Source organism: Protopterus annectens, chromosome 11.part0 (genome assembly GCF_019279795.1).
Source record: "Protopterus annectens isolate FY-2018-M chromosome 11.part0, PAN1.0, whole genome shotgun sequence".
Taxonomy (NCBI): domain Eukaryota; kingdom Metazoa; phylum Chordata; order Ceratodontiformes; family Protopteridae; genus Protopterus; species Protopterus annectens.
Window position 1 is genome coordinate 211,311,207 of NC_056745.1, and position 22,454 is coordinate 211,333,660.

The 22,454-nt window shown below is 43.4% G+C and overlaps 1 protein-coding gene across 1 annotated transcript in view; it reads right to left on the reverse strand.

The window, feature by feature from the left end:
* Window positions 1–22,454, reverse strand: part of SNRPF (small nuclear ribonucleoprotein polypeptide F) — a 56,804-nt gene that overhangs the window by 12,083 nt on the left and 22,267 nt on the right. The window contains exon 3 of the mRNA XM_044087632.1: window positions 10,347–10,411. Within this exon, the coding sequence (XP_043943567.1) occupies window positions 10,347–10,411 (65 nt within the window). The remainder of the gene's footprint in view (window positions 1–10,346; window positions 10,412–22,454) is intronic.

The following is a 22,454-nucleotide window of genomic DNA, read 5'->3' on the forward strand; positions in this document are numbered from 1 at the left end:
ACCCAAAAACTGTTCATGTGGTTGAGTGATGAATTTAATGAGTTTCTGCTCTGGGTGACTATAGTGGGTATGCATGACATGACTGTCTGATCTTCACAGATCAGAAGACCAATTTTTAGTCAGCTTCAGCACAAGACATTCCAGGTACTATTACAAGACTATTGCAGGGGGATAGAATGAATGTGAAGGAATCCAATAAGAGCAAGTACATTGCAAATTCAACAAGATGGCTGGAGAGGTCAGTCTGCTTGCATTCAAGTAGAATTACTGAAGTTGTGGTATTGTATGAGGAAGAGTGATACAGGATATGTACAAGGGTAGTGTGACAGCTGTGAGTGATAGATGCGTTTAAGGTGGGATTACATCAAGGATCAGCTCAGAGCCCTTTCTTATTTGCAATGGTGATGGACAGGTTGACAGACTAGATCAGGAGTCCCGTGGACTATGTTTGCAGATGACATTGTGATTTGTAGTGAGATTAGGGAACAGGTGGAGGAGACCTCGGAGGGGGAGATATGCTCTAGAGAGAAGAGGAATTAAGGACAGCAGGACTAAGACAATGTGTGTGAAAGAGGGAGGATAGAGGAATGGTGAGGATGCATGGAGTAGAGGTGGTGAAGGTGGAGGAGTTTTAAGTACTTGGGATCAACAGTTCAGAATAATGGTGAGTGTGGAAGAGAGGTGGAGAGTACAGGCAGGATGGAGTGGGTGGAGAACAGTCAGGAGTGATTTGTGAGACTAGTACCAATAAAAAAGAGTGAAAGGGAAGGTCTACAAGAGGGTAGTGAGACCAGCTATGTTATATGGGTTGGAGACAGTGGCAGGAGTCAGAGCTTGACGTGGCAGAGTTGATAAGATTTGCACTGGGTGTGACGAGAATGGACAGGATTAGGAAGTATATTAGAGGGTCAGCCCAGGTTGGAAGGTTTAGAGACAAAGCCAGAGGAGAAACATTACGTTGGTTTGGACTATGTGCTGTGGAGGGATGCAGAGTGTTGGGAAAAAGATGCTAAGGCTGAAACTGCCAGTAAAAGGAAGAGAGGGAGGCCCAAGATGAGGTTTATGGATGTGGTGAGAGGACATGCAGGTGGTTAGTGAGAGAGCAAGATGCAGAGGACAGGAAGAAATGGAAACAGTTGATCTGCTGTGGCGACCCCTAACGGGAGCAGCCGAAAGACTGAAGTAGGAGTGATGCTACTAAAAAGGACAAGGAACATTATACTTTAGACCAGACTTGTTAGGGTAGTACTTAAACATTTGTGCTTGCAACTAGTCTTAATCTGCAAGAGGAGATCGTAAGTATACCCCCGGGATCTCTTCTGGGTCCCTGCTAGACAGGGGCACAATAAAACTGTAAAGGGGCTATATTCTGTGACCTACTATTCAAAGGCACAGTCTACAAATCTAAAAGGGTGGCGAAAGCTTATAAATGCCCTAGGGAAGATAGCCTACTATCTGCCTATGAATGCTACTTCACTGTCAATACTCAGGATCTCTCTTTTGCAACCCGAATGGATTATTCAATTTAGGGAATTGAGTAATTTCTCAAAAAGCAATTTCGAGAAAGTAGTTGTGTACACCTACCATAAATTTAGATGTTGGAGTGTCTTCACTGTTGCAGTCATGACTGTAGGGTTCTCCCCTGCCGGCAGGCAGCCCTCTGACAGAATCCCAAAGTCTGGGTCCGGCATCAGCTGTTCAGCAATGCTCCCCGACAGAGCGCCAGGAGTACAAAGCGGACAGCCGACACCATCTTCTCCAGTATTTCTTGCCCCAGATGTCAGGAGTCCCAAAATGAAAAAGGTCCCAAAACCTTTGCAAATACACGTCAGAAGAATGATGAAAAGTAAAAATGAGGGGACAGGAGGGAGGGAAACCCAGACTGCAACAGTGAAGACACACTAACATCTACATTTATGGTAGGTGTACACAACTGTACTATGTTCATCGTGTTTCACTGCTGCAGTCATGACTGTAGGGTAGAATCCCAAAGCTGAAAGGGAGGTGGTCATAAAGAGGAAGGGGCGGCTAAAAGGCCCTGCAAGACTGCAGAGGCAAAGCCTGCCCTAGACTTAGAGTAGAGAGATAGGATTGTAGTGCTTAGAAAAGTATGCACTGAACTCCAAGTTGCAGCTTCCAAATTGCCTTTGGTAGGAACTTCCCCGAGGAAGGCCGCAGAAGTGGCAGCAGCTCTGGTGGAATGAGTCCGTATACTCCCTGGGATTTGCTTTCCATGGTGTGAACAAAATCTAATTCCATGAGCAATCCATTTAGAAATGGTCTGTTTTGAAATGGCTTTACCTTGGGAACTTTAAGCATAAGAACAATTGTTCTGATTTTCTGATGTCCTTGGTTCTGTCCAGGTAAAAACGTAGTTGTCTGTGTACATCCAAGGAATGCAAGATCCTTTCCCCTTTATTTTGAGTGGGGAAAAAGGTTGGCAAGTGGATAGTTTGATTTAAAGCCACTTTGGAAACCACCTTGGGCATGAAGGTGGATTAGTCCTCAAAGATACTCAGTCTTGATGAAAAATATAAGGTTCCACAGCCATAAGAGCTTGCAACTCTGAAACTCTCCTGGCAGAGGTTAGGGCTAACAAGATAGCCGTTTTCCAAGATAAAAACTTGATGTCAGAAGAGGCAGCAGGCTCAAAAGGAGGCAAGGTTAGTTTTTCCAAAACTAAGTTGAGATCCCAAGCAGGAATGGGAGGAGATCTAGGAGGTCTTAAGTTCTTAGCTCCTCTGAGAAACTCTCTCATGAGCTGGTGGGAAAAGATGGGAGGGTCTGTATTATAATGAGCAGAAATAGCAAAAGCATGTATCTTAATGGAAGAGAAAGAGACCCTGATGTAAGAGATCTGTCAAGTAAAGTAAAATTAAGGTAATGTTAGGAAAAAGAGGATCAGAATTCTGAGCCTGCATCCAGGAACAAAATCCTTTCCATTTTCCTGCATAAGATTTTCTAGTGCTAGGACGTCTGGCTTCTAAAATGACATCCATAACCTGCTTGGGTAGGAAAGAAATCAAAGGCCCTGGATAAACCAGGCTGCCAGGCTGAGAGTTCTGACATGAGTGTAGAACCTGACCCTGAAGTTGGGACAGAAGGTTCGGAGACAGAGGTAAAACCCAAGGGGGCTCCAGACAGGATTTTTAGAGTAGGATACCAAAACTGTAAGAGGCCAATTTGGAGCCAGCAAGATCATCTTGAGCTTGTCCTGTTTTATCTTCAATAAGACCCGTGGAAGAGAAAGGCGGAGAGGCATATCCAGAGAGGTTCCTCCAACTGAATGACAGGGCATCCACTTTCCAAGCTTCAAAGGTTTATACTAGGCTATCTGCCCTAAGGCATTTATAAGCCTAGCCCAAAGTTGTGGCTTACGCCACCCCTTGTTAGAAATAATGTGCCCATTAGTTTGTTGTGCCTCTGTCCAGTAGTGACATTTGATTCCCGGGGTAAACCTACGATCTCCCATCCACCGGTCAAGATTTCTCTTGAACAGAGCCAGCGAGGTGCTCTGCCTCACATGGACCGGGATTTTATTCCCCAGCATGGGGAGTCTCTGGGTGATAAATCTATCCCTCCAGCACGTCCTATTTATATCCGTGCTAAGGTTTAAGTCACTTGCTCTAGTGGTTCTGGTGGATTTGGATTTTTTTGAGGTGGAGCATGTCCATTAATTCCGGGTTGGTCATGGCCTTGTAGGTCAGGCACAGATCACCTCTGAGCAGACGGTATGCAACTGAATAGAGTTGGAGTTTCTTCATTCCGGCAGTATATGACAGGTTTTGGAGTCCCTTTATCCTTTTGGTGAGGAACTTTTGGGGTCTCTCCAATTGCTGCAGGTGTCGGGTGAGATGCATCCCGAACGGGGCATTGTACTCCATCATTGGTCTGATAAGTGAAGAGTACAGGGGAACAAGGACCTCACTTGATCTGGATGCGAATCCCTTCATGATCAGATGGGCAATGCAGGTGGTCTTTCGAACCACTTCAGCAACGTGAATGTCAAACGAGAGGCCACTGTCAACCTGGGTACCCAGGTCCCTGATAACCTCTTCTGTGCTAGTGGGTTGCCATCTATATGGTAACTTGGGGTTTCCTTGTTTTTCCCAAAGGGTATGACTATACACATTTTTGCATTTAACTTCAAGCCATGGCTCTGGCACAAGCTATCAGTTTCCATGAGACCCCTCTGAAGGATGTCTGTCCCCGATGTACTATCCACTATGGCACCCAGTTTGCAGTCTCTGTGGAAAGCCCTGGTGCAAAAAATCTGTAGCTGATTGAGATGGGATGCAAAGAGGTCTATGTGAGGACATCCCCAGACTGCTGTTATCATCCTGAATATTTTGGCGTCTAGCATCCACTCGTGTGGATCCAAAAGGTTTCTGCTCAGACTGCCAGGAAGTTTCGTTTCCCTGGTAGAAACTGAGCTTGAAGATCCAGATTGCAAGCTAGAGCTGTGTTCCATAGATCCATGGCTAGTCTGCAAAGGGTGTAGGAATGAGATCCCCCTTGCTTATGTACCACAACTGTGGTGTTGTCTGTCCGTATTAGTAGTTGTCCTGGTTGTAAAAGATTCCTGAAGGCCAATAGAGCTTTCTGAACGGCTAACACTTCCTTTAAATTGATATGCAGGTGCTTCTGATCCTTTGTCCAAAGGCCCTGCAGACAGTTGCCCTGAAAATGGGCTCCCCAAGCACAAGAGGCGTCCGTGGTTAGAATCAGGGTGGCAGGAGGCAGACGGAAGGGTTTCCCTTTGTTTAGAGCACATGCCCTGGACCACCACAGAAATTCCTTTTGAAGGCAAGGAAGGACGGAGATCAGTATGTCTAAACTGTGGCAATGCTGAGACCATACACTTTTTAGGTACCACTGTATTTTCCTCATGTGTAGTCTTGCATATGGTACAAGGATGCAGGAGGCCATGTAACCCAAAGCCTGCAGGAATTTCCTTGCAGATAGTGGAGTTAAAGTTGCCAAGGTTTTGAAAGTTGAAGCCAGCTGTAATTGTTTTTCGGATGTCAGAAATGCCATCTGGGTTATGGTGTTAAGAGCACCCAGAAAAGTTCTGTTGTGATGGTGTCAAATTGGACTTTTACAGAGAATCCCAGGAACTTGAAGAGGTTCTGTACAAAATCTAGATGCTGGAGTAAGACATCCTTGCTGTCTGCCTGAATTAGACAATCGTCCAGATAAGGGTAAATTTGAATTCCCTTGAGTCTGCAGTAAGCTACTACTGGAGCCAGGCATTTGGTGAAGACCCTGGGCACAGTAGATAATCCAAAGGGCAGCGTAGAGAATTGAAAGTGCCTTGATCCGGCTATGAACTGCGATCCCGCCTGATGGGAATGTGTAAATATGCCTCCTTTAAATCCAAAGTTACCATCAATGCATTTTTGGACAGCATTGGAAGTTGCTGCTGTCGAGTAAGCATCTTGAATTTTGGAATCTCTAGAAAGGTGTTCAAGACAGACAGATCCAGAATGGGTCTCCATGAGTTTTGCTTCCTTGGGACTAGAAAAAGCCTTGAATAAAAACCTTTTCCCATCTCTGAAAGAGGAACCAGTTCTATGGCATTCATAGCCAAAAGAGCTTCCACCTGGTTTAAGGCCTCCGTCCATTGATGCTTTGGAAGGTCTGGCCATCCGCTTGGCCTTGGCAAGGTATGAAAATGGAATTTGTAACCTCTTAAAAATCACATCCAAAACCCATTTGTCTTGGGTTATTAGAGTCCAATTTTGATAAGTTTTCCTCAGAGAGGGGCTTCCAGGCAAGAAGTTCTTGTAGCCCAACAGAGGGAGTCATTGAGTTTGTTTCCTTTGAGATTGTGACCCGTCCTCTCCTCCCCTAGAGGTAGAAGCAGTCCACTGTCTTGGTCTATAAGCAGCTTGCGTTTGAGGCCTCCCTCTGGAACGTCTATATCTACCCCTCTGAGGCCTGTCAGAAGCGGGGAAAGGACCAATTTTTAGAAGGCCAATTCCTGCTAAATCTAGGAGGCTGTACTTGTAAGAAATCTTTAACTTTTTGCATGGATTTCGTTTCATCCTCCATCTTTTTAATTATCTCTTCAGCTTTAGATCCAACAGAACATTAGGCGGAACAGGAGCATTCAATAATTTAGCCTTTATCTGTTCAGGTAAATTTTGTCCCTTCAGTCATGCATGCCTTCCAATGACTGTGCCAGAAACCACTGCCCTACAAGAAGCCTCCAAGGCATCAAATCCACAGTGTAAACCATGCTTCCCAACCTGTTCAGTGGCGTGCAATAAGTCATGTAATTCCTTATCTGCACAGGCAGAAATGGAAGTAAGCTTCTGTTTTAAGACAGATAACAGAAATTGCTGGTATTTAAACATATGAAACTGACAGTTTAAAGCCCTAATGGACAAAGTAGCAGAAGTGTACACCTTTTTGCCCCATCTTTCTAACCATCGAGAATCCTTTTCAGTAGGAATGGGATTTTTGGCAGAAGCGGCCTTAACTCCCTTGGGACCCTGAGAAATGGTTTCAGGGTCAGCAGAGGTGTTCTTGTATAAGGGGTCTATGTTGGGGAAGAAGAAATTCCCTCAGTCTTTTCTTGGATTCCAAAAACTCCTGTCCTTCCCAATGGAAATGTTCCCTCATTTCATGCAAAGTTTCCCCAAAAGAGAAATCCTCAGGGGGAGAAGCAGAAGGAATGGATTCTTTACCATCAGAATCCTCATGAGGGAAAGAATATTCCTGATCAGAAGAAACTGAGGAAACAGAAGCCTGATCAGAGGAATCATAAGAAACATCCTGCCTTGGCCTTTTGTCTGGAGGGGGATGAGAACCCCTAATCATAGTAATTAAATCCTCCGCCATCTTGAGTAACTGTTTCTGTGACTTAGGAGCCGGATCAGAAGAGGCCTGTGTTTAAGTCTTTGATTTTGAAGGAGTATTTGCCTTTATTAGTAGCACAGTAGGCCTGAAAACCCCTTCGGAAGCCGGTACCTGCAGAGCGGCTCCGGACCCATCTGAAGGAGCATTGTCCGAAGGTCCTGCAACAGAAATATTTAACGGCCTGGTTGGCTCCTGAGTCAGTTTCGGCCATCGGTTCTGAAATGGCTGACAGGGGCTGCAAAAGCACCTCGCTGACAGCCGAACCTGAAGCTGGCTCCGCTTGTGCACTATCAGATTTGGACCTCGAAGGCCTGTCTTTATCCTTGCAGCGCTTGTGAACTCCGGTAGCCGGGACTGTATCAGATGACATTATGTAGTTAAAGCGCCTACCGAAGTAATGAAAAGCAAAATCGTACCTTCGCTTAATTGTACATTGATTGAATCTAGCACAAAACCGACAACTAGCTACGTCGTGGTCAGGGCCCAAGCAAGGAATACAGTAAGAATGAAAATCCTTATGAGGTATTTGCTTCCCACATGAAATACAATTATTAACTTTTTCTGACATCAGAGTGGAACAAGAAATAGTTTCCCCAACGGGGTACTTAGCTGTGAGTGGAGAAGAAAATCTTCAGACCGAAGTAAATCAGTAAAATTAGTCAGGATTCAGCCGACTGGCACTTGCGAACTGCTATCACTGCACGGCAAGAAAGACTGGAGAAGATTGCGTCTGCAGTCAGCTTTGTACTCCTGGCGCTCTGACATCAGGGAGCATGGCTGAACAGCCGACGCCGGACCCAGACTTTGGGATTCTGGCCGACTGAGGGCTGCCTGCCGGCAGGGGAGAACCCTACAGTCATGACTGCAACAGTGAAACACGATGAACATCAAGCACATCCAAAAACAGCAGTTACATTAGCTGCTGGAATAAAAACATAACTGGGACAACTGCACCCAAAACAGAAAACTTCCATTACATCTTCAACTTTTCTGCATTACTGCAGTGGCTTTGCTATATTCCATACTGCCTAATGAGGAGGCAGCCACAAAGATTTCACACTCTGGCTTCTGGCCTTCCCCGATGTCTTTTATAAAGCCAGCAACACTTGTAATGATACAACACCCCCACCCCCCATAACTCTTCCCAACTAGATTGCAAGCACCTACCTTCCACTACTTTCCTAGGAGATGCTTCAGTGTTACTGTTGTACTCGCCATGGATCACTACCACAACTATTCAGAGCAAAGCACCATCCAATGGTTAGGCTAAAGTATCTCAAGTACACACTATTGGCCATTTTTTCCCTTCAAGTCTATGCTTACCTTAACTCAGCCTTAACTATGCCTGACAGACTGAATACACTAATCACGAATAGTCTAATCTGGAACAGGCAAGGGAAGCAGAACAGCAGTCACTAAAAGTAACCCAAGCAGTACAGGGGAGAAAGCAAATATGGACTGCAACAGTAAACAGTTAATGCAAGCTGCCTAAACTTTACTAAGTTCTTCACACAGGTCAATGCAAGTCTTAACACTTGGGAATACCACCAAAGTTAGCCCAATGAAATAAGGTGGACAGCTCCATGAAGGTTAAGAAAAACACAAGTCTCTTCCTTGCAGATAAACACTACAGGTTGTGTTTGGGAAAACTGCCTCCACGATATCCAGGGCAGGAATAGTTAGAAGCAACCACTCCACCCTTTGCTGAGATGTGTCAGACCATATTCCATTACGAGCTTGTAAATTAAGCATGCCATTAACTTATGTCAATTTGCCACTGGTGGCTCCTTGTTTGAACCTCCTTTACAGAAAGCCTTGACATTCTCTTGGCTTTGTCGGTTAACTACACACACACACACACACACACACACACACACACACACACACACACACACACACACACACCAAAAATATGCCTTCCCCTTTACAGAGTCTAGTAAATACAGGGAATTAGATTGCTTGCCTCAGGGTTTCTTCTGCAATGCTAATCAGTCCAAGCTTTTAAAAGCACGAAAACAGGTGCTACTGTACAGGGTTTATGCATCTTTGTAGAGCATCCAATACAGCTCTTGTAAACCAAAGCCTAAACTCTTCTATACCAGAGTTAACCGCAATAAGGAATGCAACAAGACATTTCAGCAAAAAGGTTATTTAGAAAAGGAGCAGGAAAACTACACTGAAAGCTTCAAATCAGGCTTGGGTCAAGTTTATAGCCTACGGTGGAGGCTGCCCTACAGGAATTGTGACCACTAGCCTAGACACAGCAAGGAAGCAAAGGGTAGGCAGGCAATAATGGCTGAAAGATATACCCCTTACAGCACACAACTAGTTAGGGGTACTGACTTCTATGGCAAAAACAATTTTCCCATTTAGCTAGACAAGATTTATTGCACTTGTCTTGTACCTTCACTCAATGTGTATCCTTTGATTAAAAAAATGTGTCCAAAGGGGCAAAAAGGTAGTCCTAGTTAGTGCAGGGGCAAATAGGTAGTCCTAGTTAGTGCAGGGAGTCTGTAGTCCAAAAACTATCAGGTGGCTTCACATGGATATGGCAAGCAGTAAAGGTTGATTTTGCACTCTCCAGATGGCAAGGTAAAAATCTGGCCACTACAGCAAAGGAACCAGAACTTCTGGCCTCTCCTACTGGGAACTTCTGCGCTCCTTGTGGAACTAGTATTTGGAGGCCATGCAATGAAACAAGCCAGCCCACGCTAGTGAGAAAGCAAACACTACCCAAGTTAGTTGCTCTGCAGCAAAAATAATTTCTCAAAAAGAACCAGAAAGGCTGCATCTAGCATCCAAGGTCTCGAGTTAATTCCTTGGGAGTTGTGCAAGTAGCTTTCAGAAGCATGATTGGATTCTAGTATCAACTCCCAGGCCTACAAACTGCAGAGGCAGTAACCCCTCACCTTTATGTACCACATAAAGCTATGGTGTTGTGACAATAGTTTCTCCTCCCTGAAAATCCAGGTGCCCCAAGACAAATATCTAGGTGCGTCAGGCTATATATAAAGTCTAGGCTGTCCTGGGACTATTTTGGGGTAGGGCCTTGTTCTCTTGCAGTTGCAACTACCATTTAAGATTTCCTCTGTAAACACGGCAGAAAAGGTAAGGTGCACTCCAGGCAAGAGAGAAACTCTCTCAATCCATCCTCCACAGACCAGGTTAGTCCCACCAAATCCTCTGCATTTCTGTCTAGATGTGTATGCACCAGGTAAGCAACAGAGCACTGTAAACAAGACAACCTTAAATGCAGTGTTATGTAAAAAAAAAAAAAAAGTGCAACTTGGGTAAGCTGAAGTGAATCCCTTGCCACAAGCCTCACACTGCCTCTGTTCTATATGAGAAGGGAGGTTGGGGGAGCAATTTTAATGGGGTGGCAAAACTTTTGAAGTACTGTAGAAGTGGGTCTGAACAGCAACACACAACACTCCAGGAGCTCAATTACAACCCTCACCATTTGAAAGAGCAACCAAAATTACCTGATCAGAACTTCTCCCAGATGACCAGAAAGAGCGCCATCAATATATTCTTCTGTGTTTGCTAGCTGTTGGAAGAAAAAAAAAAAAAAAAGATTTACTCAAATTAGAACAGGTAAGCATATGAGATTTAAACTTACTTTCTGGGCCAAGTCTAACCCCCACCCCAGCCTTTTAAAATGAAGGGATCACTACAGAGTCAAACACACAAATATTCCACAAATTAGTACAGCATATCCCCATCTGCACTGGCACTTGTTACTCCAAAAATCTCTTTGTCTACCTTTAGAGAGGAAGATTAAAATATATAGATTAAAAATTTTTCCAACACCTACTAGCCCACATTGAACAACCCACTCATCCAATTAAACTGTTTTCGGATGCATTCTAGGCAGAACAGAAAGTTAGCATATCTACTCGCCAGCAGCAAATATTCTTAGGACCTGGGGCATACCAGCAGCAAATATTCTTGGGACCTGGGGCATACAGTCTTCCAGGGACAGAGCCTTGTGGTACCCCCTTTACCAATTATACAAGGACTACAACCTAATTATGCAAGGTGACCTTCCAACCAGCGAGGACAATCCACCTAGTTAAGCAATGTTTGACAATGTGCCCCTTTGCTTCAAATCAGATAGTAAAGTTTACAGTATGGGGTAGCCTTGGTCAAATCCTGATAGCCATTACCTAGCCTCAGTTTCACATTTACCTATACTTAGATTTCTGATGAAATAGCAATGCTAACACATGTTCCTGAAAGTGTTAAAACAAAGGTGCAATTTCTAGGACAGGAAACAAGTTTGTACAACCTGTGTGCGCAATATAGAAAACCTCAGTAGACCATAGATTCAGCTGAACGTTAGGACCCACAGAAAGCTTTAAGAAAAAATTGTTGGAAATTCATTTAGTCAGTATCAAACTTAGATTCAACAGGACAATCTTACAAGTACTTAACCATTCTGTTGCATTCATTACAATATCCTGTAGCAGAGTCCAATTATAGTGTAGACCTTGCATATACAAGTCAGACTTGCCAACTTTCTCATTTAGTTTTGAGCATTTTTAGAGTCTTACAAATTGAGTTTTAATTACAACCGTGGGGAGACATTTCTCCAACTACTTCTGTATATATACACACAATTATTCCAACAGCAAGTTCTTCAGTCCTAGCAGGCTGTAGCAACATTAAATTTGCATAACACTATTCACAAGTTTCTACAGGAAACCTAACTTTATACCAGCCCATATTTGATTAACAGAGGTTCATAAATTGTAACAGTTATAGCTTTTGACTAGCTTAGTTTAGCTTCAGTTGAAACATTAAAAATTGATCAAAAGTTTCAAGTGGGACACCGACCTACAACAGTATCCAAAGTACTCTTGCTGCTAGTATTCCCAGGCTGAGTGTCACACCACTAAACCTACAAGTTTCACTGCACATTTTACAAATAGCCAATGAAATACCAGGACAGTTCATACCCATTACATCAATGTTTTTCCCCACACACTTTTTAGGATACAAACACTCCAGATCTCTTAAAAATGATGGTGCCCTCTATCTGAACCATTCCAACACCCTTTTTAACCAAATAAAAAGGGCAGTATGTGCTTACAGTCAGTTCCTCCCCTCTGAGCATTATGGGAAAAAGCCTTTCCATAGTTTCTCCTAAACATTCCTTACATCCCAACACTTTTCCAAATACAGCCTCAAAGATAGAAATGATACTGGACAGCAAGCATTAGAATAGCCCTCATGGTACTTTTACATAAAAGCACAGAAGTCTTAACCAGTTGAGAGAGTAAGACATTAAAAGATCCCAAATCTGACATTTTGCTAACCTTGACACTTAACTGATGCATTTTATAGACTGCTCATAATCACAGAAATAGGTGTCAAACCAGGGATGAATTTCCTGACAACTGTCCAAGTTGCACTGGAAATAGGTTAGTGGAGAGCCTGTTTCAGAGAAGGGTCTGAGCAGTCTCTCTGGAACATCCTAGTTGCACCACAAGCAATAGGCGCTCAAGTGTGTACTAGGCCATTGACCACAAGGGCCTTTAAGCCTGGCTATAAATCCCAAGTCTGACAAGTTCTGTTACCCTTGATAAGCATGGGCCTGGTAGAAGATCCATTTACAGGTTACCAGTGTCCATTAGAGACATAGGTGCAAAACCAGTGATAAATTTACAGTTTCCCATCCAATTGTCCAAGTTGTACTTGAGCTGGTTTATCAGGAACCATTTCACATGGATGGGGAGCCTGTTCCATAGACATGGTAGTCTGAGATACATACCTCTCTCCAGCAGGTCCTATATCACAGGCAAGGTTCAAGTCAGTTTTTAAGATCAGGCAACTGGTGCCGTTTTGCAGATATGCAGGTCTATCAGGGTAGGGGTCTGAATGCTTTGTATGCCACACACTGCTTTGGTGAGGTTCAGTCCACCAAGTTGGGTATTGCCCTCGACAAAACCCAACTGGTTAGGCCCAATGTCTGCAGGTTTCTTCATTTCATTACTGAACTTCCATGGCAATTCTTTCCATGGTTTTCTGAGACTATGGAGACTTGCAGGGGTCTTTACATAGCCCCATCTTTGTACAAATGGATGAGAAAAGGCCAGCATTCATCTACCTAACTGCACTGAATAAAGGACTAATCCAGGATGAAGTGACTTCACGCTCCTCTCTGACCGAACCCAACAGGATGGAAAATTCTCTAGCAACTCTGCTACCTAGCTGCCAGACAAGAATACCCTTGCTTTACCATAGCACCAGTACCCAGAACCATGCAAAAGTTTCGGCAAAGATTGACTGGTTCCCACAGCCCTTACAGGCAGCTGTAGATTTTTAGCTCTACTTTTTGAACAATAAAACTACAAATATAGCAAATGCATTCTTTACATTGACAGTCTGTGCATAGTAGTTCCATAAATTCCATATTACAATGCACACAACTCCCCAAATTATATTTTTGCTAAACTTTCACAAATTCTTAGACGCATTAAAGTCTCTGACCATGAAATTCCTCCAATCATAGTTACAGAAACAGGCTCAATTAGCAATAGTCTCTCAAGTGCAACTTGACCCATAGCAGAATGATGCTTGCAGGTGCCAGAGTTATGTCCTGACACCCAAGCGTCAAATATTGTTCATATTTGAGTTTAAAAACATGTCACACAAACTATCAGGCTTGCACAATGGCAAGCACAACTGATGTGACCAATTTCTAGTGCAGGTAAATGAGAATTTGTTGCGGCTCAAATATTTACATGGTCATAAATGTCATACTTCCCTAAATATCTCCAAGTAGCAGTCAGAATGGAAAACCCTCATCTGGATGAACAAAATTCTATAAAATGTGTATAACTTGAGCAGTTGCAGAGATATGGCAAGTTATTTACAAAACTTTGTAATGCAACTCAAAACATGGTTTTAAAACCTAGAACTTAAAAGAATACTAAAGTGTGCACCGAAGAGTGTCATTAACTTCTATGGCTCCAGAGATGTGAACAAATTTGATACTATCAGAAAGCTGAAGCTCTGCCCATTGGAAGAGACTGCACAAACTTGAGTTCCATTGGAGGAAATGAGTCAAAAGTACAAATATCAAAACTTTGATTCCAACACCTCATCACTTGGTTTTTGAAGTACATATGAAAATATATTTTCCATAACCAGCAGTATTGCATGCAGTGTGATACATGGACAATTTCCCCATCTCCCACCATGGCATATCACACCATACCCCTCAACATGCAGGGCTTGCAGTCATGAAAGTCTAAACAGATACAAGTGACAAATTGTTAATCTAGGAGGTTTCAGTAAAGAATCTGGCAATTTTAATATGAAATACTAGCTGCTTAAAGAAGCCAGAATAGACTGGGTGCCATAATGAGCCACGAGTGAAACTGGAAATGCAGTCATTTAGGTTTGATCACCCATGATCACAGCATCGGGATGGATGAAGTTTAAATAGATGTCGGTTTCTAGATCAGAGTAGCTACAGCTGGAAAGTGGTATGGGAATTTTGCTTACGGTGAGCTGAATGTGCAGAAGCTCAAATGCAGAGTCCCGTTTGACCAGCCTTGAGTACTTTATCAAAAAGACCACTCCACCTTTAGAACCTGTTTATGGGGTAGCTGGTTAAGTGTGTGGAAGGCATAGCTTTGCATTGCCCATGTGCTCTCTGCATCTTTCAGCCAGGTCTCAGTGACCTCACCTACAGGATGCAGACCTTTGAAGAGCTCGTAGGGAGTGAAGTTTAGGTTTACATTTCTAACACTGAGCACTTCCAGGTTGGCACTGCATAAAAAGGCACTATGGGGAGGACAATGTTTTAGCCAATCAAAAGCCTAGAGGGGAGAGGTGCAAAGTGGTCCATCTCCTATGCTGAATACCATACCCCATTAGAACGGCACCAGAAACCAAGCCAATTAAAGTCAGTCATTTATTCCTATCATGGCATCCAGAAGACAAAACTGCTCAATGCTAGGCTCTTACCAGCCTGGGACATTCAACAGCTCTATGTCATCTCTCCTCATGCAGCCTAGGGAGATACAGCTCTAGGTAGTTTATACCCCTGGACTGTAGCATCTCTATGTAGTTGACACCCCTGTACTATGGCTGTCATAATATTTGGTCCAATGCCAGAGTGCATGCATACTGTGGCAGACCCTGGCCCAAGTAACTTTCTCCTTACTCAGGTCTGAGAGGTCTCAATAGAGCCACCAATGACCCAAATTGTTGGATTGTGTGGTGGCCTGCCTTACATGCTTAGTAGAGGCTCCATGATATGTAGCAGTGTCAAGACAGCACACTTGGGGCCATAGAGGGTAGCTACATTGACTTGTGCCTCAGCATGTAGGTCTGACTGCTTTGACCAGTGTAGGATGGATGCAGTGTACACTGACAACTTGACCGACATTGGGGAGTGCTTTTATAGGAGAGCTTTGCCTCCAGTGACACCAAACATTCCACATACTGCATCAGTCCAAGAGCGAGCTGAACATCCAAAGGTGGTCTCTCCATATTCATAAATTACATGCACACCTCCAGACTAGTAGCCCAGCATAATGCAACTGAGACTTCAGGTACAACCAACATTGGGTAAGCTGGCAATTCAGGTTGTAGCCTGCTATAGGTCCCCAACCACATCCCACACTAAGCCACCCTGGAAACTATTAGGGTCCAAACCAACACTCCTACCAAGTGACTTTCAACTACCCCTCCATCAACTGGGAAAATACTTGTGCACCAATACACTGCACCAATGCTTCCTGCATCAGTTCAATGCCCTAGACCAGTTCATTCTTAACCCTACTAGAGGAAGAAACATACTTGACCCGATTACTAACATGGGCAACCATTGCTCTACATAAATGGTAAATTCCTCCCTGGTTAGACTCAACCACAAATTACCATGGAAATCCACATCTCGCCCACACCGCCTGCAAAGGTAGCCATCATGAAAATCTTCTCCAAAGCTTAAGAGGTGGTTAACTTCATGGCACCCAGGCCAATGGAAAAATATATAAGACTGCCAAATTACACACTGTACGAACATGTACATAAATGCATAGAAGTCATATACAACAGAACCAAGACTTTTCCAAAAATGAAGCCAATCTGGTGGTCCCCTGCCATTAAACTCTACAACAGAAAGAATAAAACTGCTGCAAGGTGAAGTCCCAAGGCTGAAAGCTATTAGCCTCAACAAAAAGTGGAGATCCCTCATCAAAACTTCCAAAGCCAGCTATGAAGGCAGAACTGCAGCAGACACTAAACGACCCAAAGCCCTCTATATTTATAAAGAATCTCCATGGCAATTCACAGGCTTGCTCAGAGTTACTGCACAACGGTACCTCCTATACCGAGCCAACGGATCTTGCCATACTGGCTGACCAATTCAGTGCCAACTTTAACCCTCACCACCCCCCTAAAGAACCAAATCACAACACCAGAGGAATGCCAGGCACCCAGCATTACTGCAGCACAAGTTAAAGCTGCTTTGTCCAAGGCCAAGAATACAGCTTCATGGGACCCAACAATATCCCTGGATGTGTTTTACATGAACTACAAAGTGAAGTGGCACCACATGTGTGTGCCTTGTTCAATCACTGCCTCACCTCAGGCAGTGTCCCTACCAAATTGTGCACTGCTACAGTCATCTCTTCATAAAGGGGAGCAATTACAGACCCTGGGAATTATTGTCCCATTAGCCTGAATTATCAGATATGCAAGGCTATGGAGCGCATCATGGACATAGTTAAGGACAGAGACTCTCCAAACTCTACATACCACGCAATTAATTTTGTGAAAGGTAGATCATGCCTCCTCAAACTGGTTGACTTGTGTGTCAAGTCACCAGAGCTTCAACCTGGTTGACATCTTTAAGTTAGTCACCAGAGCTGTGGATGAGGGCAAGGCAGTTCATACAGCCTACCTCGATCTGGCCAAGGCCGGCAATACCATTCCCCAGTCGAATTATTGATTAACTAGGTATAAACCCCTAATAAATCACTAGGTGGGTTGCAAACTGGCTCACAGATGGAACCCAGTGTGAAAGTACCATGCTCTCAAGTTACACTACTAACCAGTCACAAATGGTGTCCCACAGGGATTGGTCCTGGGCCCTCCTGCTTAGGATCTCTCTCTGAAGTCCAGGCCAACACAGAGGGACTAACCGACCAAGTTTGCAGACTGCAAGCTGGGAGCCATTAACTCCAAGTGATGTAGACATCCTACAGAAAGGCCTCACAGAGACCAATAACTGGTTTAAAACCACGACCTTAAGCTTAAATGCCAAAAAGATGAATAGTCACCCCTTTGGGAGAGAGTAGAATGCCCATTTGGCATGTACCTCACCGACACATGCAACAGCTGGAAAGGCCACAAATGTACCTCACAAAGAGGATCCTAGGCCTTAAAACACATGGACAGACAGCTCCAGCTATTCTCAGGTTTCACCGTCTACTAAGAGGCGATCTCTGCTTGACTTAAAGTCTGACCCAGCTCCGTTAAAGAAATCCCAATCCCTCTGCACCACATTCTCCAGATGGCAACCTCATTACCACAAACATAACATTCTGGAGGGACAGGTTTATAATCCAGGGACTGCCCATGCTCTGGAATAGACCTCCCATACATGTCAAGTCCTCTTCAAGAGAAAGTGGATGGGGAAATGGAAAGTTCACCCCAGGGATCACTCCAGTGGCTCTGCTTGAGGCACTGGGAACCATCAGCTGGCAGGATGCCAGGGCACTTCTATGGGATAGTCTTGTAAAGGCTCCAGGGCCATTACCTAGTGCACACCTACAAAAATAAAGTAAATTCTACAGTGTCCCAGGATGCCCATATCCACCAGGCTGGTAAAGGATTGTGGGAAAGTTCATATCCATGACAACACCCTTCGATTCGACAACTGCAGTGGGAATAAAGTAATGTCAGTAGTAACTGGTTTCCAACACTGCAAATTTGCGGCCCTGGGTGCAGCCAGGCATTACTGAAACTTCAAAATGCTTTTACAAGAAAATGTAAACAATGCATGTGCACCTATACAGAGCAATGCCAAACACCAGAGGGGAAATTTTGGGATACACAGCTAAGCTTTAAGGCCCATGTAGTCATTCATGGGTTCATAGGCGTTTACTAGGCTAAGCAGACAGATTAATTTATAGCTGAAGTACTTGGGGAGAAATTCTGAACTTGTATTAGACAGTAGCTTATAAAGCAGCACTTGCCGATTCACCCGATTGGCTGACTGGTTACTTTGTACAACGCTGCTTTGCTTCTAGCACCAAACCCCAATCCCAAGATGAGTAGTCAGACTCTTTAGTGATCAGTCTCGTCCCAAATGCAAGGTTCTGGAGGCTTGAGACCTTGAACCACCAGACCCATCTGGAAAGTCCAATACAAACATTGCTCAAACCAGTAAGTCAGGAATCAATGCACTCTCTGCTGCTCCTCAACCCGAGTAAAATGTAAAGCACAAGTTTGAGACTGCACCTATGAAGCAGTTATCAGGCTTTCTGGTAACCAGCAAGTCTTAAGTGTCCAAATACTCCCTCTCACCTGAAGCACCAATTCCAAGAGGAGGCAGAATGTGGACTCCAATGACTAGCCTTGAACTAGATGTTGCAGATTAACAAATTAATATCTTAAAGAGTTGTAATGTCACCAAGCAGTTTGATATGAAATAGGTGCAACTTTAAGCTTTAGCCAAGAGGAGAGTCACTAGATGACTGAAGGGGACAGGCACTTTGTATTCTGGCTGTATGGAACAGTGGGATAGCAAATAAATTTAAATAGCTACAAGGGAGCACTTTCACAAAATGCTAATTTTGTGCTTGCAACAGCCAATGAAAGAGAAGAGGGAAGGAAATGTGTGGGCAACTAGAAAGCCTGTTTTGAGAAAAAAAATAGCATAAAGGTGGAGCAAATTTTGATTGCATGACTTGAGACAGCTGCAGTCTTTCCTAACAATTTTAAACCAAACACAAGTAAACAAAAGAAAATCATGATTTACAAAATAGAATTAAGCAATACAAATACAAACAAAAAGCAACCCTTCCCTCTCAGCAATTTGTGGCAGAATGAGAGAAAACTGTTCCACTAAAGTGGAATAAAAAATGACAGGACCTTCCACCTCTGCACAATTAGTGTACTGGTTGATCTTGCCTGCATTACAGATTGTTATAGTCACCCCAAGGTAGTGACCTAGAATAGAAGCAAGGATTTCACTTTTGCTTATACTGCAGGCTTAAAATCATTGCACCCATTAACACTGAAACTGGGCACAAGTTAAGATTTCCACTGCAACCAGAATTCCTTCCTAGCCTGGCCCAGCTTTTACATCTCCCACCACTTTCTCTGTGCTCCTTTCTGATGTCCTGGACTTCTACATTTCCCCCACTCTTTCCTCAGGTACCTTACTTCCATACCTGGTTTTGTATTCCATACCTGGTTTTGTATATGTTCTAAAGTCCTCACACATGCAGTTTCAGGTATTGCAATTCTTCCACACATTGTCCTCTTGAGAGGCTAGTTTTCAAGGGATACCAGCAACAAATTGCTCCAGCATAAAAGCTCAAAGGCAGAGGAGTACTGCAGCAGCTTCTGAAAGAAAAGCCCACTGCCACGCACAGCCTATGAAGAAAGGAGCAGCCTACCATACAAGAAATTACTACAGAGTACCTTACCAACTTTCACTAACTCTACATTGTGTCTGCCAGAAAACAAACAGTCATCCACCCACCGACTCTTAAGGGTCAATAATTAAAAGCTTGTCAGACAGATGTTTAGCATGCCTCCAGTAATATTCCAGGTAGAAGCTGGAGCGCAAAGAGTAAGGCAGCCACACTAGGGGGTATGGGGGCAAAAAGATATGGATAGATGCAAGACCACCCTCTGGGTATAGGCCAAGTAAAAATCATTCCACTGAAGGGCTGTATAGGACATACCACAGCAAGAGGACTCAAATGGGGCTAAACTGCACCAACACGTAGACCCTACCACCACCTGGGACTTGCTGCAGCACTGAATTCACCCATGTGGAAGTAAAACCCCAAAACAACAAGAGGCATGCATGTCTGTCAATCACAACACTAAGTACACAAAGGGTATTTACAACCTTATCAAAAGACCATTCGCAACAGGCTAGATCAAAGACAAAGGTCCAGAGAAGCAATCTACAGAATGCAGCACTGTACTGAATTAAGCTAATTACACAAGTCAATAGAGTGCGTTTAAAACACTTCTACCACTACTTGACTTGCATATTGTAATTAGTCCTTTTCACCACACCTCGTGGTACAATTCAGATAACTACTATACACTAAAGTGCATCAGGAAATGTACCTTCTACTTGTGGAAAAGACTTGTCCCTTCACTCTTTTTTGGAGTGGAGATGGGGAGGAGACTGTGGCATCTTCTACTGAAATACTTGCATTACCAAAATTTGCAAAGGGTATATTCAGTTACCAAACAGCTCAAATTATTACAGCCTAGCAATTTGGTCACCCAGAGCTCATTTAGCACCTATCCGTAGTGGTCGCACAAAACGGAGCAGGAATACAAGAAACTACAGCATCGTGGCTTAACCATTGAACAGTTAAGTTTATGCATTACTCCTTCACGCAGGACAATAGCCCTACAAGACTACATTAAGCAGCAATTTGGCCAATCAAAAATGCTTCCACCCTTTTAGCACACCAAGCTTGGGCAAGGAAAAACCTTTTATGTAGTCTCATAAAAACAGCACTATAAAGCTCAAAGCGAGTCAGGTCTTCATTGTACAAGTCTCCATTATTAAAACGCAGCAAAAGATTTACCCTCAAGATGAAATATTTAGTAGTTCACTCAGCACAGCAAGACAAGTTAAAATTTGCTACATATTTTTCTGATAAAGCCCAAGTTTTAACATGTCCTAGTTATTAGATGTGAAAAATCTGATAACAGAGCCTGTACATACACGAACAAAAGAATTAAAAAAAGGGCATCTCCACCTTAATTCTGCTACTAGATGTCAAGCAGACCCAAAAGCAAAATACTCAAGCCATTTGTCTCCTTTTGGGCATTATTCCACACAGTTCCACAGGATTGGGGGGGGGTCAAGTTCTAACAATCACAGCTGTCCTGCAACAGCTCCTGAAGAAGTGTCATCTGTCAATCTGTGGTAGGTGTACAATTTGCTTCAGAATCCCTTTCACCAAGGAGAAGCTCCTAATAAATTTTAACCAAAAGCACTCCTATGAAAGTTCAAAAACTTGGCTAAAAGTTGAAGGCTTTTCCTCAGGAGGAATATAAAACTCATGAAGTTGTGAGCATGTGCACCCCAAATGCTATAGCTCTTACACTTGAGCCCCCCCCACCCCCCGAGAGAATTCTGTAACTAGTTAAATCCAAGCCAGACAACATGCACATCAACAGACCTTTTGGAAAGCAAAGAATTCTATATATTCCATTTACCCACTGCAGAGGGTCTGAAAGGGACATTGCCTCCACACAAGAAGTCAGCTCAGCTTAGTTTCTCAACAGCTCCCAACAATTTCCTCAAAACATGCACTTCATGAGCCCACCTTTAGAGGAGACTGGAAAATTGGCAAACTAAGAACGGATGTTCATTTGCAGGTTAAGAACAGAGAATTACAAGAGGCTGCAGAAAGAGTACCCGGACCATAAAAAGGAAAACAAAAGGTATACATTTCCACAGAAACAAGCAGTGAATGTCAATACAAAGAAAACACAGTATTACACATCTGACATTGAAAGACAGTTTGTTAACCATCCTAAAAAAAAACAGGACTTTGAGTAAACTAAAATCCAACGTGTGCAACTGGCTGGTGCCAGGAACAAGGGACATATCTAGAATGTCAGAGCGATTGAAGTCCCTTGGATGAGTAACAGAGCAACCCTCAAGATTAGATCACTAAACAAAAACATTAGCAAAAGGATAAAGCTTTACAATTCTTTTCAATGGTGAAATACTAGGACAACGGCACAAAAAATGTTACCAACTGATAAAAAGTACAGTTTTGTACCTACCATAAAATGTAGATGTTAGAGTGCCAATACAGCTGTAGTAATCAGATGGGTTCTCTGCAGTCAGGCGGGTCCTCCGACCGAATTCCAAAGTCTAGGTCCGGTGTTGGTTGTTGTTGCTTTCTTTCCTGACATTATATATATATATATATATATATATATATATATATATATATATATATATATATATATATATATATATATATATATATAGTCATGCAATATAATCAGAAATCAGGTTGTATGAGGGGTTAGCCCCTAGGCCTTTACCAAGAGGGGAAGGAGGGAGGGAAACCTGTACTGCAGCTGTATTAGCACTCTAACATCTATATTTATGGTAGGTACAAAACTGTACTATGTTCATCGTGCATACAGCTGCAGTAATCACAGATGGGTAGAATCCCAAAGCTACACAGGGTGGTAGGCACTAGGTGGAACTGGGATGAGCCAGGATGCCCTGCAACACAGCAGTGGCAAAGCCTGCTCTAGTCTTGGGAGTATAAAGGTAGGTGGTAGTGCTTGGTGAAGGTATGCACAGAACCCCAAGTGGCTGCCTCCAAAATATCTTTGGTAGG